General features: G+C 37.4%; 1 protein-coding gene across 4 annotated transcripts in view; it reads right to left on the bottom strand.

Moving 5' to 3' along the window:
* The window catches only part of AKT3 (AKT serine/threonine kinase 3), a 384,805-nt gene that overhangs the window by 7,132 nt on the left and 358,179 nt on the right, over window positions 1-19,494 (bottom strand). For 2 of the 4 annotated variants that reach the window (XM_082834471.1, XM_082834473.1), the window contains one exon: window positions 28-130. In XM_082834471.1, coding sequence (XP_082690597.1) covers window positions 28-130 — 103 coding nt within the window. Of the gene's footprint in view, window positions 1-27; window positions 131-7,647; window positions 8,328-19,494 lie in introns of those variants that run through there. The other 2 variants (XM_082834470.1, XM_082834472.1) reach the window with 1 other exon arrangement.

Genomic DNA, 19,494 nt, shown 5'->3' with positions numbered 1-19,494 from the left:
AATCAATTTCCTTCTAGATTTACTTACACTTTTCAGGTGGTGTTATTGTAATAGTCTGAGCTGTAAATTCTTCATCAAAGTATCTGGTGTCTGTCTCAGATGTTACTTGAGGCTTAAAAGGAGGTACAAGCTGTAAGAAGCAAAAGAGTACTGTTAACAGACTTCAGTTTAGGAAAATTCATTTCTAGGATAAAATTAGAGAGCAAATACTAAATGAATAGTGCAAGAGGCTAGACTGCTCAGTGACTGTGTAAGGTAGATGTGGTATTTGGCTTCCCAGTCAAGACTAAACACAGAACAGTAGGTACCTGGTTGTTCTATATTATATTTGAGGGATTATGTGAAACAGAATAATTGAGAACCAAAGAACAGGGTGCTTCCATGTCCTGGTTATTGTAAATAGAGCTGCAATGAACATTGTGGTACATGACTCTTTTTGAATTATAGTTTTCTCAGGGTATATGCCCAGTAGTGGGATTGCTGGGTCATATGGTAGTTCTATTTTTAGTTTTTTAAGGAACCACCTAAGTGTCCATCGACAGATGAATGGATAAGGAAGATGTGGCACATATATACAATGGAATATTCCTCAGCCATAAAAAGAAACGAAATTGAGTTATTTGTAGTGAGGTGGATGCACCTAGAGACTGTCATACAGAGTGAAGTAAGTCAGAAAGAGAAAACAAATACCGTATGCTAACACATATATATGGAATCTAAAAAAAAAAAAAAAGGTTCTGCAGAACCTAAGGGCAGGACAGGAATAAAGACGCAGATGTAGAGAATGGACTTGAGGACAGGGGGAGGGGGAAGGGGAAGCTGCGACGAAGTGAGAGAGTGGCATGGACATATATACACTACCAAATGTAAAATAGATAGCTAGTGGGAAGCAGCCGCATAGCACAGGGAGATCAGCTCAGTTCTTTGTGACCACCTAGCGGGGTGGGATAGGGAGGGTGGGAGGGAGACGCAAGAGGTAGGGGATATGGGAATGTACGTATATTATAGCTGATTCACTTTGTTATAAAGCAGAAACTAACACACCATTGTAAAGCAATTATACTCTAATAAAGATGTTAAAAAAAAAGCAGAAAATAAAAAATAGGGTGGGAAGAGGATACTGAAAAGTCTGTCCTAATATTTTTTCCTAGTAAAATACATACAAAACCGATGGATTTGGGCTGAAACAAAATGTAGGCTCTTCCTAGGGTGGGAAAAGCGCAACCTTGCTGGCTTTCTCTAGCTCTTCCTGGTGCCTAGCTGAACAGGTTATTATTAAAAGTGCAATTTGATAACATAGTTGTTACCTACACAGTTGTTACAGATCACAGATTGAGTGCTGCCTCTATACTTGGCGGCAAAGAAATATAACTCTGCTTACTTGAAACCCTCTGGAACAGGGGTTCTTGGCAGCCCCCGAAGTGATGTGCAAACGTTTTGTCCATAGATTTTATCCCATTCCTCAAAAGGAACCATGACCCCAAAGATTAAGAGTAACTGCTCCAGGGTTGAGAGAACTGGACTCATTCGCCTCTGACCAGCAGCAGGCATGGGATGGGGGAAAGTCTTGGGATGCTGGAGATGACAGAAGCCTGAGCCATGTGAGCCTCCACTTCCGCTACCTGGGAAGGGACTGGCTGGGAGGGACTGGAACCAGGAAGGGGCTCCTGATTCTCAGGGCTCCAGCCTCACAGGTGAGAGCCTACAGGTTTCTTTTTAACATAGGAAGCCCAGACTCAGGGCGTGGAGTCAGAGTATGTGCTCTGATTAATACCATTCAGATAGAAAAATGGAAAACAGAGTGACAGAAATTAGTATATTTTATAAAAATTTTACAGAATCAAATACACAACTGGCATCATTCAATGCATTTTCCACTGTTACTGTCACCAAATTTATGTTAAATAAGACAAAAATCTTTAAATTATTCTCCAATGTGTTTTTTTAATTCATGCTATTTTATTTTTTTTACATCTTTATTCGAGTATAATTGCTTTACAATGTTGTGTTAGTTTCTGCTGTACAACAAAGTAAATCAGCTATATGTATACATATATCCCCATATCCCTTCCCTTTTGAGCCTCCCTCCCACCCTCATCACAAAGCATCAAGCTGATCTCCCTGTGCTATGCAGCAGCTTCCCACTAGCCATCCATTTTACATTTGGTAGTGTATATAAGTCAATGCTACCCTCTCACTTCATCCCAGCTTCCCATTCCCCCCCTTTGTGTCCTCAAGTAAGTTCTCTACGTCTGTGTCTTTATTCCTGCCCTGCCACTAGGTTCATCAGTACCGTTTTTTTAGATTCCACATATATGCATTAGCATACGGTATTTGTTTTTCACTTTCTGACTTACCTCACTCTGTATGATAGACTCTAGGTCCATCCACCTCACTACAGATAATTCAATTTTGTTCCTTTTGATGACTGACTAATATTCCACTGTATATATGTGCCACATCTTCTTTATCCATTTATCTGTCGAAGGACATTCAGGTTGCTTCCATGTCCTGGCTATTGTAAACAGAGCTGCAATGAACATTGTGGTACATGACTCTTTTTGAATTATGGTTTTCTCAGGGTATATGCCCAGTAGTGGGATTGCTGGGTCATATGGTAGTTCTATTTTTAGTTTTCTAAGGAACCTTCATAGTGGCTGTATCAATTTACATTCCCACCAACAGCGCAAGAGGGTTCCCTTTTCTCCACATCCTCTCCAGCACTTATTGTTGGTAGATTTTTTGATGATGGCCAGTCTGACTGGCGTGAGGTGATACCTCACTGTGGTTTTGATTTGCATTTCTCTAATGATTAGTGATGTTGAGCATCTTTTCATGTGTTTGTGGGCAATCTGTATATCTTCTTTGGAGGAATGTCTACTTAGGTCTTCTGCCCATTTTTGGATTGGTTGTTTGTTTTTTTGATATTGAGCTGCATGAGCTGCTTGTATATTTTGGAGATTAATCCTTTGTCATTTGCTTCGTTTGCAAATATTTTCTCCCATTCTGAGGGTTGTCTTTTCATCTTGTTTATGGTTTCATTAGGTCCCATTTGTTTATTTTTGTTTTTATTTTCATTACTCTAGGAGGTGGATCAAAAAAGATCTTGCTGTGATTTATGTCAAAGAGTGTTCTTCCTATGTTTTCCTCTAAGAGTTTTATAGTGTCCAGGCTTACAATTGGGTGTCTAATCCATTTTGAGTTTATTTTTGTGCATGGTGTTAGGGAGTGTTCTAATTTCATTCGTTTACATGTAGCTGTTCAGTTTTCCCAGCACCACTTATTGAAGAAACTGTCTTTTCTCCATTGTATATTCTTGCCTCCTTTTTCAAAGATAAGGTGACCATATGTGCGTGGGTTTATCTTGGGCTTTCTATCCTGTTCCATTGATCTATATTTCTGTTTTTGTGCCAGTACCATACTGTCTTGATTATTGTAGCTTTGTAGTATAGTCTGAAGTCAGAGAGCCTGATTCCTCCAGCTCTGTTTTTCTTTCTGAAGATTGCTTTGGCTATTCGGGGCCTTTGTTTCCATACAAATTTTAAAATTATTTGTTCTAGTTCTGTGAAAAATGCCATTGGTATTTGATAGGGATTGCATTGAATCTTTAGATTGCTTTGGGTAGTACAGTCATTTTCACAATGTTGATTCTTCCAATCCAAAAACACGGTATATCTCTCCATCTGTTTGTACCGTCTTTAATTTCTTTCATCAGTGTCATATAGTTTTCTGCATACAGGTCATTTGTCTCCTTAGGTAGATAGTTTATTCTTAGGTATTTTATTCTTTTTGTTGCAATGGTAAATGGCAGTGTTTCCTTAGTTTCTTTTTCAGACTTGTCGTTGTTAGTTATAGGAATACAAGAGATTTCTGTGCATTAATTTTGTATCCTGCTACTTTACCAAATTCATTGATTAACTCTAGTAGTTTTCTGGTGGCATCTTTAGGATTTTCAGGCTATGTTTTAGAAAACCAAGGGATGAGCAGAATTAAAGGCATTTTTTCGAAATAAAGCACCACATTTCAGTTTGCAGCACGTTACAAAGCATTTTAAATTTCTTTTCTTTTTAACATTCTTTCTCTATGCCCCCAGTACACAGATATTCTAAAGTCTCTATAATTAGCAATCACTTTTTTGGGAACTGAAACAAATTCAGGTTCCACTGATGAGCTGTAATGGCTGCTAAGGTACCAGAACACGTTTCTAGCTGCTCTGTTAGGATGACTGGAAACAAGCAAGCAGTTCACTCCACTGATGGAAATCTTCCCTCTTCCATTCATTCAAAAGCTCATTCTCACACTGCTTTGTTTTTCTTCAAGACTTTTCAACATCTGACACATATACACATGCATCACCATTACAACTCCTTCCCAATAAAATAAAAGTTCCACAAGAGCAATGATTTTTAAAGTCCCTCACCGGCATCATACACATGCACACAACACCAACAATGATAGTGACTGGAGAATTTTTGGTTTTCCTTTTAGAAAACTGAGGGATAACTGCCTCTCTGGCAGGCAAATAGGAGACTGGGATTCTGGTTGTGACTTTCTTTCTGATTCACCATTCTACAAATGTTCAAAAAATAGGTCTCATTCTTTCAATAAAAAAGAATTAACCAGAAGAAATTCTCCGAGCAGAAAGGGGCTTCTATTGGGCATGTGGAGTAGGTTTTGCTTACCTCTGCCCACCCTTCCCATATAGTTCCTTCTGATGGCAGAAATGTAAATCTTAAATCTGCCTTCAAGTTAGGGGAAAGCTGTTATCTTTTTAGATGAGAGACAGAATGGTCACCTGAAACTTTAAAAAAACTGAAACAAATCTTTAAACAGTTTCCAAAAGATTACAGGGCGCTTAAACTAGTCTGTTAAAATGTCATGATACTACATTTACCTGACCTCCTCTCTCAAACAGCTGCCCTCCCCATTACTTTCTATCCTCACATTGCTTTATTTTTCTTTAAAAGACTTTTCAACATCTGACACATACACACCTATATATACACACGCAAAATACAGGTTTATTGTCATTACACCTCCTCCCCAGTAAAATACAAGTTCCACAAGGGTAAGTACTTTTAAAAAACAGTTTTATGATTGACATACAATAGACTGCACACATATCTTAAGAGCGTACAAAGAAAGAGTATACAATTTGATGTTTTGACATATGTATATACCCATGAAATCAAGATGGTGAACATACCCATCACTTGTAGATATTTTCTCATAACCCTATGTAATCCTGTCCTCTCTTCTATCCCCTTGCAGGCAATAGCTGACCTGCTTTCTGCCATGAGTGATTTGTTTATATTTTCTTGACTTTTACGTATTTGGAATCAAATAGTATGTATTCTTCGTCTGGTTTCTTTCACTTAGCATGATTATTTTGACACTCATCCACACCATTGCTTCTATCAATAGCTCATCCATTTTACTGTTGGGTAATATTCCATCATACAGATGTACCTCAATTTGTTTATCCATTCACCTCTCCATGGACTTCTGGGTTGCTTCTAGTTTGGGGCTATAACAAATAAAGCTGCTAAGAATCTTTATGCCCAAGTCTTTCCCAAAGTAGTTGCATTGCTGCATGTTCCTATCAACAGCGAAGAAGAGTCCTAGTTGTTCCACAGTCTTGCCAACATTGTTTTATTCTAATATGTTTTATTCTATATTCTAATATGTGGTGGTATTTCACTATGTTTTAATTTATATTTCTCTAATGAATAATCAATCACCTTTTTCACAAGTTTATTTCTTCTTTGATGAAGTGTCTTCTCAAATATTTGTCCTTTTTTTTCCTTCTCATTAGGTTTAGAGAGTTCTTTATACACTCTGTATGCATGTCCTTTATCAGATTTGTGATTTGTGGCTACTCTCTTCGTTCTCTTATCAGTGGCTTTTGAAGAATGCACATTCTTAATTTTGATAAAGTCTGATTTATTACTTTTTTTCTATGGATCATGCTTCGCCCTTGTCTAAGAAATCTCTGCATAACCTAATACCACAAAGATTTTTCTCCTGTATGTTCAGAACTATAATACATTTGGAGTTAATTTCATATATACTGCAAATTATTTTTTTAACATGGATGTCCAATTGTTTCAGCACTAAGTTGAACTATATTTATACTCTTATTGAAAGTCAATTAACCATATATATGTGAGTCTCTTTCCAGATTTTCTATTGTGTTGTATTGATCTCTTTGCCCAACTTTATGGTGAATAAAGATGTTATCTGTCCATTAACAAGCTCTCTTGATTTGATTACTGTGAGTTAATAGGTATTGAAGTCAGGTAGGTAGACTCTCCAACTTCATTTTTTTGTCAAGTTGTTCTGGCTCTTTTAAGTCCTCTATATATCATATGAATTTTAGAATCAACCTAATAATCTCTACAGAATAACCCCCTAGGGTCTTGATTAGGGTTGTGCTGAATTTATCTATCAATTTTGAGAGAACTAACATCTTAAAAATATTGAGTCTTCTAGATCATGAACACAGTATATCTTTCCATTGTTTTAGGCTGTTTTTAACTTCTTCCAACATTATTTTAGTTTTCAGTATAAGGGTCTTTCAAATCTTGTCAAAAGCATCCCTAGAAGAGACCTTCAAGATGGCAGAGGAGTAAAGACATGGAGATCACCTTCTTCCCCAGAAATACATCAAAAATACATCTACATGTGGAACAACTCTTACAGAACACCTACTGAATGCTGGCAGAAGACCTCAGACTTCCCAAAAGTCAAGAAAACCCCCACATACCTGGGTAGGGCAAAAGAAAAAAGAAAAAAAAAGATACAAAAGAATAGGGAACCTCTGGGAGGGAGCTGTGAAGGAGGAAGTTTCCACACACTAGGAAGCCCCTTCACTGGTGGAGACAATGGGTGGGCAGGGGGGAAGCTTCAGAGCCACGGAGGAGAGGGCAGCAACAGGCGTGCAGAGGGCAAAGTGGAGAGATTCCTGCACAAAGGATCAATGTCAACCAGCACTCACCAACCTGAGACGCTTATCTGCTCACCCGCCGGGGCGGGTGGGGGCTGGGAGCTAAGGCTCGGGCTTCACAGGTCAGATCCCAGGGAGAGGACTGGGGTTGGCTGCGTGAACACAGCCTGAAGGCGGCTAGTGCACCACAGCTAGCCGGAAGAGAGTATAGGAAAAAGTATGGATCTGCTGGAGAGGCAAGAGACCATTGTTTCAGGGTGCGCGAGGAGAGGGCATTCAGAGCACCGCCTAAAGGAGCTCCAGAGACGGGTGGAGCCACGGCTATCAGCTCTGACCCCAGAGGCGGGCATGAACCGCTAACGCTGCTGCCGCTGCCACTAAGAGCCCTGTGTGCAACCACAGGTCACTACCTACACCCCCCCTGGGAGCCTGTGCAGCCTTCCACTGCCAGGGTCCTGTGATCCAAGGACAACTTTCCCAGCAAAACACACAGTGCACCTCAGGCAGTTGCAATGTCACGCTAGCCTCTGCCGCCACAGGCTGGCCCCACAATCCAATTATGACTACCATACCCCTCCCTCTCCCTGGCCTGAGTGAGCAAGAGAGCCCTAATCAGCTGCTGATTTAACCCTGTCCTGTCTGGGCGGGGAACAGACTCCTGAGGGCAGCCTACACACAGAGGTGGGGCCAAAACCAAAGCTGAACCCCAGGAGTTGTGTGAACAAAGAAGAGAAAGGGAAATTTCTCTGTGCAGCCTCAGGAGGATTGGATTAAATCCCTACAATCAACTTGATAAACCCTGCATCTGTGGAATACCTGAATAGACAACGAATGTTCCCCAAATTGAGGTGGTGCACTTTGGGAGCAACTGTAGACTTAGGGTTTGCTTTCTGCATCTAATTGGTTTCTGGTTTTATTTTTATCTTAATTTAGTTTTTAGTGCTTAATATCATTGGTGGATTTGTTAATTGGTTTGGTTGCTCTGTTCCTTTTTTAAATTTTTGATTTTTTTTTATTTTTTTCCCCTTTTCCTCTTTTTGTGAGTGTGTATGTGTATGCTTCTTTGTGTGATTTTGTCTGTTTAGGTTTGCTCTTACCACATGTCCTAGAGTTCCGTCTGTTTTTTTTTTTTTTTCTTTTCTTTCTTTCTTCCTTTTCTTCTGAGCCATGCGGCTGGCAGGGTCTTGGTCCTCCGGCCGGGTGTCAGACCTGAGCCTCTGAGGTGGGAGGGCCGAGTCCAGGACATTGGACCACCAGAAACCTCCCAGCCCCACGTGATATCAATTGGCGAGAGCTCTCCCAGAGATCTTCGTCTCAACACTAATACCCAGCTCCACCAACGGCCAGCAAGCTCCAGTGCAGGAGGCCCCATGCCAAACAACTAGGAAGACAGGAACACAATCCCACCCATTAGCAGAGAGGCTGCCTAAAGTCATACTAAGTTCACAGACACCCCAAAACACACCACTGGATGCAGCCCTGCCCACCAGAAGGACAAGATGCAGCCCCACCCACCAGAACACAGGTACCAGTCCCCTCCACCAGGAAGCCTACACAAGTCACTGAACCAACCTCACCCACGGGGGGCAGACACCAAAAATAATGGGAACTACAAACCTGCAGCCTGTGAAAAGGAGACCCCAAACACACTAAGTAAAATGATAAGACAGAGAAATATGCAGCAGATGAAGGAGCAAGGTAAAAACACACCAGACCAAACGAATGAAGAGGAAATAGGCAGTCCACCTGAAAAAGGATTCAGAGTAATGATAGTGACGACAATCCAAAATCTCGGAAATAGAATGGAGAAAATACAAGAAGTGTTTAACAAGGAGCGAGAAGAACTAAAGAGCAGACAAACAATGATGAATCGACACAATAAATGAAATTAAAAATACTCTAGAAGGAATCAATAACAGAATAACTGAGGCAGAAGAATGGATAAGTGACCTGGAAGATAAGATAGTGGAAATAACTACTGCAGAGCAGAGTAAAGAAAAAAGAATGAAAAGAATTGAGGACAGTCTCAGAGGTCTCTGGGACGATATTAAAAGCACTGACATTCAAATTACAGGGGTCCCAGAAGAAGAAGAGATAAAGAAAGTGCCTGAGAAAATATTTGAAGAGATTATAGCTGAAAACTTCTCTAACATGGGAAAGGAAATAGTCAATCAAGTCGAGGAAGCACAGAGAGTCCCATACAGGATAAATCCAAGGAGAAACATGCCAAGACACATATTAATCAAACTATCAAAAATTAAATTCAGGGCTTCCCTGGTGGCGCAGTGGTTGAGAGTCCGCCTGCCGATGCAGGGGATGCGGATTCGTGCCCCGGTCCAGGAAGATCCCACATGCCACGGAGCGGCTAGGCCCGTGAGCCATGGCTGCTGAGCCTGTGCGTCCGGAGCCTGTGCTCCGCAATGGGAGAGGCCACAACAGTGAGAGGCCTGCGTACCACACAAAAAAAATAAAATAAAAAATAAAAAAATTAAATTCAAAGAAAAAATATTAAAAGCAGCAAGGGAAAAGCAACAAATAACATACAAGGGAATCCCCATAAGGTTAACAGTTGATCTTTCAGCAGGAACTCTGCAAGCCAGAAGGGAGTGGCAAAACATATTTAAAGTGATGAAAGGGAAAAATCTACAACCAAGATTACTCTACCCAGCAAGGACCTCATTCAGATTCGACAGAGAAATTAAAACCTTTACAGACAAGCAAAAGTTAAGAAAATTCAGCACCACCAAACTAGCTTTACAACAAATGCTAAAGTAACTTCTCTAGGCAGGAAACGCAAAAGAAGGAAAAGACCTACAATAACAAACCCAAAACAATTAAGAAAATGATAGTAGGAACATACATATTGATAATTACCTTAAATGTAAATGGATTAAATGCTCCAACCAAAACAAACATATTAGCTGAATGGATTCAAAAACAAGACCCATATATATGCTATCTACAAGAGACCCACATCAGATGTAGAGACACATACAGACAGAAAGTGAGGGATGGAAAAAGATATTCCATGCAAATGGAAATCAAAAGGAAGCTGGAGTAGCAATACTCATATCAGATGAAATAGACTTTAAAGAAAAGACTATTACAAGAGACAAAGAAAGACACTACATAATGATCAAGGGATTAATCCAAGAAGAAGATATAACAGTTGTAAATATTTATGTACCCAACATAGGAGCACCTCAATACATAAGGCAAATGCAAACAGCCATAAAGGGGAAATTGACAGTAACACAATGATAGTAGAGGATTTAACACCCCATTTTCACCAATGGGTAGATCATCCCAAATGAAAATAAGTAAGGAAACACAAGCTTTAAAAGTCACATTAGATCAGACTGACTTAACTGATATTTATAGGACATCCCATCCCAAAACAACAGAATATACTTTCTTCTCAAGGGCTCATGGAATATTCTCCAGGATAGATCATATCATGGGCCACAAATCAAGCGTTGGTACACTTAAGAAAACTGAAATCATATGAAGTATCTTTTCCAACCACAACGCTATGAGACTAGATATGAATTCAGGAAAAAAACTGTTAAAAATACAAACACATGGAGGCTAAACAATACACTACTAAATAACCAAAAGATCACTGAAGAAATTGAAGAGGAAATCAAAAAATAGCTAGAAACAAATCACAATGAAAACACAATGATCCAAACCTATGGGATGCAGCAAAAGCAGTTCTAAGAGGGAAGTTTACAGCAATACAATCCTACCTCAAGAAACAAAAAACATCTCAAATAAACAACCTAACCTTACACCTAAAGCAATTAGAAAAAGAACAAAAAATCCCCCAAAGTTAGCAGAAGGAAAGAAATCATAAAGATTAGATTAAAAAATAAATGAAAAAGAAATGAAGAAAATGACAGCAAAGATTAATAAAACTAAAAGCTGAGAACCAACTCTCAAAGAACTTGAGAAGATAAACAAAATTGATAAAACATTAGCCAGACTTATCAAGAAAAAAAGGGAGAAGACTCAATCAACAGAATTAGAAATGAAAAAGGAGAAGTAACAACTGACACTGCAGAAATACAAAGGATCATGAGAGATTACAACAAACAACTATATGCCAGTAATATCGACAACCTGGAAGAAATGGACAAATTCTTAGAAAAGTACAACCTTTGAGTACTTAACCAGGAAGAAATAGAAAATATGAACAGACCAATCACAAACACTGAAATTGAAACTGTGATTAAAAATCTTCCAACAAACAAAAGCCCAGGACCAGATGGTTTCACAGGTGAGTTCTATCAAACATTTAGAGAAGAGCTAACACCTATCCTTCTCAAACTCTTCCAAAATATAGCACAGGGATGAACACTCCCAAACTCATTCTATGAGGCCATCACCCTGATACCAAAACCAGACAGAGATGCCACACACACAGAAAAAAGAACTACAGGCCAATAACACTGATGAACATAGATGCCAAAATCCTCAACAAAATACTGGCAAATAGAATCCAAAAGTACATTAAAAGGATCATACACCATGATCAAGTGGGATTTATCCCAGAAATGCAAGGATTCTTCAATATACGCAAATCAATCAATGTGATACACCATATTAACTAACTGAAGGATAAAAAACACATGATCATCTCAATAGACGCCAAAAAGCTTTTGACAAAATTCAACACTGATTTATGATAAAAACCCTCCAGAAAGTGGGCATAAAGGAAACCTACCTCAACATAATAAAGGCCATATATGACAAACCCACAGCCAACAACATTCTCAGTGGTGAAAAACTGAAACCATTTCCTCTAAGATTAGGAACAAGACAAGATTGCCTACTGTCACCACTATTATTCAACATAGTTTTGGAAGTTTTAGCCACAGCAATCAGAGAAGAAAGAGAAATAAAAGGAATCCAAATCAGAAAAGAAGAAGTAAAACTATCACTGTTTGCAGATGACATGATACTATACATGGAGAATCCTAAAGATGCTACCAGAAAACTACGAGAGCTAATCAATAAATTTTGTAAAGTAGCAGGATACAAAATTAATGCACAGAAATCTCTTGTATTCCTATACACTAATGCCAAAAAATCTGAAAGAGAAATTAAGGAAACACTCCCATTTACCATTGCAACAAAAAGAATAAAATACCTAGGAATAAACCTACCTAAGGAGACAAATGACCTGTATGCAGAAAACTGTAAGACACTGATGAAAGAAATTAAATACAACCAGATGGAGAGATATACCATGTTTTTGGATTGGAAGAATCAACATTGTGAAAATGACTGTACTACCCAAAGCAATCTAAAGATTCAATGCAATCCCTATCAAGCTACCAATTGCATTTTTCACAGAAGTACAACAAAAAATTTTACAATTTGTATGGAAACACAAAAGACCCCGAATAGCCAAAGCACTCTTGAGAAAGAAAAACGGAGCTGGAGGAATCAGGCTCCCGGACTTCAGTCTCTATTACAAAGCTACAGCAAAGAAGACAGTATGGTACTGGAACAAAAACAGAAATATAGATCAATGGAACAGGAGAGAAAGCTCAGAGATAAACCCATGCACATATGGTCCCCTTATCTTTGACAAAGGAGCCAAGGATATACAATTGAGAAAAGACAGCCTCTTCAATAAGTGGTGCTGGGAAACTGAACAGCTACATGTAGATGAATGAAATTAGAACACTTCCTAACACCATACACAAAAATAAACTCAAAATGGATTAAAGACCTAAATGTAAGGCCAGACACTATAAAACTCTTAGAGGAAAACATAGGAAGAACACCCTATGACATAAATCACAGCGAGATCCTTTTTGACCCACCTCCTAGAGAAATGGAAATAAAAAGAAAAATAAACAAATGGGACCTAATGAACCTTCAAAGCTTTTGCACAGCAAAGGAAACTATAAACAAGACAAAAAGACAACCCTCAGAATGGGGGAAAATATTTGCAAACGATGCTACTGACAAAGGATTAATCTCCATAATATACAAGCAGCTCATGCAGCTCAATATCAAAAAAACAAACAACCCAATCCAAAAATGGGTAGAAGATCTAAGTAGACATTCCTCCAAAGAAGATATACAGATTGCCCACAAACGCATGAAAAGATACTCAACATCACTAATCATTAGAGAAATGCAACTCAAAATCACAGTGAGGTATCACCTAACAGCAGTCAGAATGGCCATCATCAAAAAATCTACAAACAGTAAATGCTGGAGAGGGTGTGGAGAAAAGGGAACCCTCTTGCACTGTTGGTGGGAATGCATATCGATACAGCCACTATGGAGAACAGTATGGAGGTTCCTTAAAAAACTAAAAATAGAACTACCATATGACCCAGCAATCCCACTACTGGGCATATACCCTGAGAAAATCATAATTCAAAAAGAGACACGTACCACAATGTTCACTGCCGCACTATTTACAATAGCCAGGACATGGAACCATCCTAAATGTCCATGGACAGATGAATGGATAAAGAAGATGTGGCACATATATACAATGGATTATTACTCAGCCATAAAAAGCAATGAAATTGAGTTATTTGTAGTGAGGTGGATGGACCTACAGTCTGTCATACAGAGTGAAGTAAGTCAGAAAGAGAAAAAGAAATACTGTATGCTAATACATACATATGGAATCTATAAAAAATATGGTTCTGATGAACCTAAGGGTAGGATAGGAATAAAGATGCAGATGTAGAGAATGGACTTGAGGACACGGGGAGGGGGAAGGGTAAGCTGAGATAAAGTGAGAGAGTAGCACTGACATATATACACTACCAAATGTAAAATAGCTAGCTAGTGGGAAGCAGCTGCATAGCACAGGGAGATAAGCTCGGTGCTTTGTGACCACCTAGAGGGGAGGAATAGGGAGAGTGGGAGGGAGGCGCAAGAGGGAGGGTATGTGGGGATATATGTATACATATAGCTGATTCACTTTGTTATACAGCAGAAAGTAACGCAACATTGTAAAGCAATTATACTCCAGTAAAGCTGTTAAAAAAAGAAAAGTATCGCTAAGTATTTCACATTTCTGTTGTTATCATAAATAATATTTTTATTCATTTCCACTTTGGGTTGTTGCTGCTGTATAAAATTACAATTCTTTTTATATCCTGAACTCTATATATTCATCTTGTATCAAGTACACCCATGGGTTAAACTTTAGTAGCTTTTTTATAGATTCCATCTGATTTTCTACATATATAAATCACGTTGCTCATGAATAAAGACAGATTTACTTCTTTCTTTCCAATCTATATGCATTTTAAATTCTTTTTCTTGCCTTACCTTATTAGAACCTCCAGTACAATGGTGAACAGAGTGAACATTTTTGCCTTGTGAAACCATTCAGTCTTTCTTCATTAAGATATTTAATAAAGCTTTTCCATAGATGTTCTTTATCAGGTTAAAAAAGTTTCCTATTCCAGGTCTACTGGGAGTATTTTTGTTTGCTTGCTTTTTGGCTTAAATCAGAAATGGATGTAAGATTTGTTTTGAATGCTTCTTTTCCTGCATCCATTGAGATAAACGTGTATTTATTCAGTCTATTAATATGATAAATTATAGTGATTAATTGAAAATTAAACCAACCTTGTATTCCTGGAATAAACCCCACCTGGTAAAGATGTGCTGTTTTTTTAAAAAATCTTTTTTTGGACTTAATTTGCTAAAATCATGTTAAGTGTTTTTTCTACATATATGTCTATTAAGGAAATTTGTTTATAGTTTTTTTTTTTCTTGTACTGTCTTTGCCTGCTTTGGGTAGCAGATTAAGCTAGCCCCATAGAATGAATTAGGAAATATTCCCTAATATTCAATTTTGCAAAAGAACTTGTATAACACTGATACTATTTCTTACTTAAACGTTCAGTGGAATTCATTGGTGAAGCCACATGGGTCTGGAGTCTTCTTTGTGAGAAGGGTTTTAACTACAAATATAATTTCTTTAACACACACAAAGCTATTCATGGTTATCTCTTTTGCTTTGGCAGTTTGTGTCTTTCAAGGAATTTGTCCATTTCAGCAAAATTGTTGAATTCATTGACAAAGGTTTTCATAATATTTCATTATAAACCACTTAAAACCCATAAAATCTGTAGTAAAGTCACCTCTCTCATTCATAATATTAATAATTTTCTTCTCACTTTTTTGTTAAATTTTGTTAGAAATTTATCAGTCTTCTAAAAAATACTAGTTTTTCCTTTCATTGATTTTCTCTATTATTTTTCTATTTCATTGACTGCTGTCCCAATCTTTATTATTTCCTTTCTCCTACTTTCACTGGGTTTAATTTGTTCCTCTTATTTTAGTTTCTTAAGATAGAACTGATCTTAGACCTTTCTTCTTTTCAAATATAATCAGTTGGTACTATAAGTCTCCCTTGAACTATTGTATTAGTTGTATCCCACAGATAACATTTTGCTTTCATTTTTACTCAGTTCAAGATACTTTCTCGTTTCCCTGCTGGTTTCTCTGACCCATGGATTATTTTAAATTGTGTTTAGTTTCCAAATACTTGGAAATTTTCCACATATCCTTTTGTTTTGATTTCTAATTTAATTCCCTTTCATTCAAAGAGAACATGCTTTAAATTATTTGGATCCTTTTAAATTTATAGAGAGCTGTTTTGCCCAAATATGGTATATCATGGTAAGTGTTCTGTATGGCCTTGAAAAGAATAAGTCTTCTGTTACTGGGTGGTTTTCTATAAATGTCAGTTAGATTAAGTTTGGTTGATAGTATTGCTAAAGTGTTTTGTAATCTTAATGATTTTCTCTCTACTTCTATTAATTATTTGAAGATAGGTATTGAAATATCCATTTATAATTTTGGATTTATCTATTTTTCCTTGCAGTTCTATTAGCTTTGCTTTATGTATTTAAGTTTTGTTATTAGGTACACAAATGATTAAGATTGTTATGTCCTCTTGATGAACTGATCCCTTTGTTATAATGAAATAATCCTCCTGATCTCCAGTAATATTACCTGCTTTGAAATCTACTTCATAGATATTAATATAAGCACTCTTGTCTTCTCTTGATTGGTATGAGCATGGAATATCATTTCCCATTTTACCTATCTGTATTTTGCATTTAAAGTGGGTTTCTCTAATCCACATAGAGGTGTTTTTTGCTTTTTATCCAGTCTGACAATCTCTGTCTTTTAATTGTGTTTAGAGTTTATCTACATTTAATGTGATTACTGATATGGTTGGGATTAAATGTACCATCTTGCTATTTGTTTTATACTTGTCTCATCTGGGACATTGTTTTACACTTAGGCTATATCCCTAATTCCTTAAATAGTGCTTGCCACATAGTAGTACTCAATACTTCCTGAATAAGTGAATATATCATTCAATCGGATGTCAGAGAACATTCAGTCTACCATTTTAGAGATGAGGAAATTAAAACTAAAGTTAGTAAAATAACTTGCTAAAGATGATACAAATAGCAACTGAAGCAGCAAAATCCTAGGTTTCCTGAACCCAAGCTCTTTCTACTATAGTACTTAGAATGTGAAGACTGCATGAAAACTGTTTTTGCTTTTGATTGCTTCTCCAGACATTAGTTAAAGATATTTATGCTGGAGGACATTATTTCCTGCCCAAGCCCCCCTCACACACAGAAGAAGAAGGCAATACAGTGAAATGAAAACATATGTACAGGGAAGTAAAAACCCTAAAATTTCGTATATGGGGAAAGATGTGAGAGAGATCTGCAAGAAAATGGTACAGTATTCAACAGAGGTATACTCACAGAAATCATCAAGAATGCTCAGAGCTTGGATTTTATCACAGATTACTAGAATATACATTTAAACAATAAGTGAACAAATTTCAAATATTTAATCATTATGGGCTGAACTGTATTTCCCTCCAAATCCATATGCTGAATTCCTAACCTCTCCCAGTGACTATTTGAAGATAGGGCCTTTAAAGAGATGATTACATTAAAATGGGGCATTAGCCTTAATCCTACCTGACTTGTGTCCTCATAAATGGAGAAAATTTGGACCCTCAAAAGGACACCAGGAGCATACACACATAGAGGACAAAGCAAGAAGGCGGCCATCTGCAAGCCAAGGAAAGAGGCTTCAGAAGAAACCAACCCTGCCAACACCTTGATCTTAGATTCCAGTCTCCAGAACTGTGAGAACATAAAAATTTCTGTTGTTTAAGTCACCCAGTCTGTGGTATTTTGTTATGGCAGCCCTAGCGGGCTAACACATTAATTTTCTATTTTGTCTTTAAACCAATATCGTCTTAATATCATCTTCTTTTCTCTCTGCACACATCTCTCAAAACACTCCTGCATCAATGGCCACAATGTAAGCTTTCATTTAATAATGGTAAGGTATGGACAAAGTCAGGAACACTCAACTGTAAATCTCAGCTACTGTTATATGCTAACTCAATGAATGGCCATAGTGTCATTAACTGCAAACTTAACATATTTTCCCAAAGACACATTAAACTTGGCATAGCTCTTTCTCTAAAAGCTAATTTGTTTTCAGAAAACTTAGTTCCCAATGATCAAAACAGGAAGATCAAGGTGCTGGGTTCAAGACAGTGCTTTCAGTTTACTGAAAAGGTATAGATATAATTGGGTTTACAACCTCAAGTACCTACAGTGGCAGCAGAGTTGCAGCTCCGTAACTCCTTTCTGCAGTGATCCTCTACCACACTTCCCACACTGACCCTCTACCAAATTTTAACTGTTACAAAATCAGTCTGCTATTTGCTGTCTAGAATTTCTAAAAGTAAATATTTTTATGTTTCTTTACAGTGTAAGGGAAAGAACAGAGAGAGAAAAAAATTACCTAAACTTGCTAGAGTAAGTCATATTCACCACTTCTGGTATGGCTGGAAGGACAGCATGGGTGTTTGAAGGTCAGTCTCCCTGACCTTCCTTAGCAACAAAATCAATTGCTACCACAAAGTCTGTATATTCTTCTGTTTTCAGTTTAGGTGCTCTAAAATAAATAGCAGGGCTTGAAACTTTCAGAGAAAGGTGACACAGTGATTATGTAACGTTAATTGCCACTTTAACTAAATAAATACTGTGGTTATTTCATACACCATTCTGTGATGACATGCATGGATCAAAAGTACTGGCAACACAGACACAGTAAAAACTGCCAACTACTGAATGCTTAGATTTGTCACAGACATTAATCTGATGCTATAATTCCACCTCTTCAAAATAACTCAAGAGAGTAACTAAGATTAGGTAGGGATTCTGGTTTATTTAATCTCTAGTTCTTCTGAAAAACTGGTTTTATGGTTTGTGTGTGTGTGTGTGTGTGTGTGTGTGTGTGTGTGTGTGTGTGCACGTGTGTGTATTCCAATATACGCATGTATTGGAAAAATGGGAATATGGAAAGAGGATTTATTTCAAACAAAACTAACAGATCTATGACACACAAGATTTAATTATATTTTCTGCTAACCTTTCCCATGTCAATTAACTTTTCTTGACAGATGATCAGAAGCTCAAAAAACTATATTTCATTTTTGCAAAATCACACAATAGTAATTCATGTCCATAATGTTGACCTTGATCCTATAAAAAATGCACCAAGGGATCCAAGATATACACTAACATACAATTATTATATCATAAATTGATCCCAATGAAATGACTATTTTAGCTATAACACTCATTAAACATTTAATTAATACATTTGGAACTTAGAAGGGCTTTTAAACAAACAGTATTTGATTTGAACTGCTTTAAAAGTAATTCTCAGAAATTTGAACTCATGTTTTTTTTTCCTTGATACATTTTCTCATTTAAAAAGTTCACAAGCATTCATTTCAATGACTGTAGGTCTGTCCATAGGTGATACTATTCACAAACATCCATAGATACAAGGCATATTTGAAGATTTCATTTATACTTGGAGAAGAGCTGCTAATAAAGGTAAAACAGTTCTCACTAGTGAAATGAAGAGGGTCTTACTGAAAGTCAGGGGACAGTAGTAAAAATGACTTTGCTTCTATGATAGTGATTATGGGCAAATTGCATGCATTATAAACCTCAGTTTTCACTAAGAACCTGCTGAAACAACGTACTCTTTATCCCTCGTCCAGGAGATTTCATAGGTACTGTCCAGCATCAGCAGTGTGGCAGCCACTCATCACTATTTCCGATTAGGAATGTTCAAAAACATGGGCAAAAGTTAAATGAGTATGTAAACTGGGGAGAAATTATATATAGGCAATTTCCAATTTATAAATCAGTTTTGTTACAAAAGCCTGCAAGGAGGTTGGAGAAAACCTGAGACCTATTTCAATAGACAGAAAACAAAATCAAACAAAAAAATCCTACACAGTGTGGGCAGGCTCCCAGGCAGTAATATTAAAGTCTATTAAACCTAAAATACAGAGGAAAAAAAGAAATGCTAATAATAAAGCTACCAACCAATAATTATAATATTTTCACAGAGAAATTCATATTATATTTCTATGAGGATGACCAAGAACCTAGCTCCTTTGCCCAAGTTCCTGCAATGACAGCCAC

Source organism: Leucopleurus acutus (assembly GCF_964270905.1).
Source record: "Leucopleurus acutus genome assembly, chromosome: 2".
Classification (NCBI taxonomy): domain Eukaryota; kingdom Metazoa; phylum Chordata; class Mammalia; order Artiodactyla; family Delphinidae; genus Leucopleurus; species Leucopleurus acutus.
Note: the sequence above shows the minus strand (reverse complement) of the source record. Positions and strands in the feature narration are given on the sequence as shown.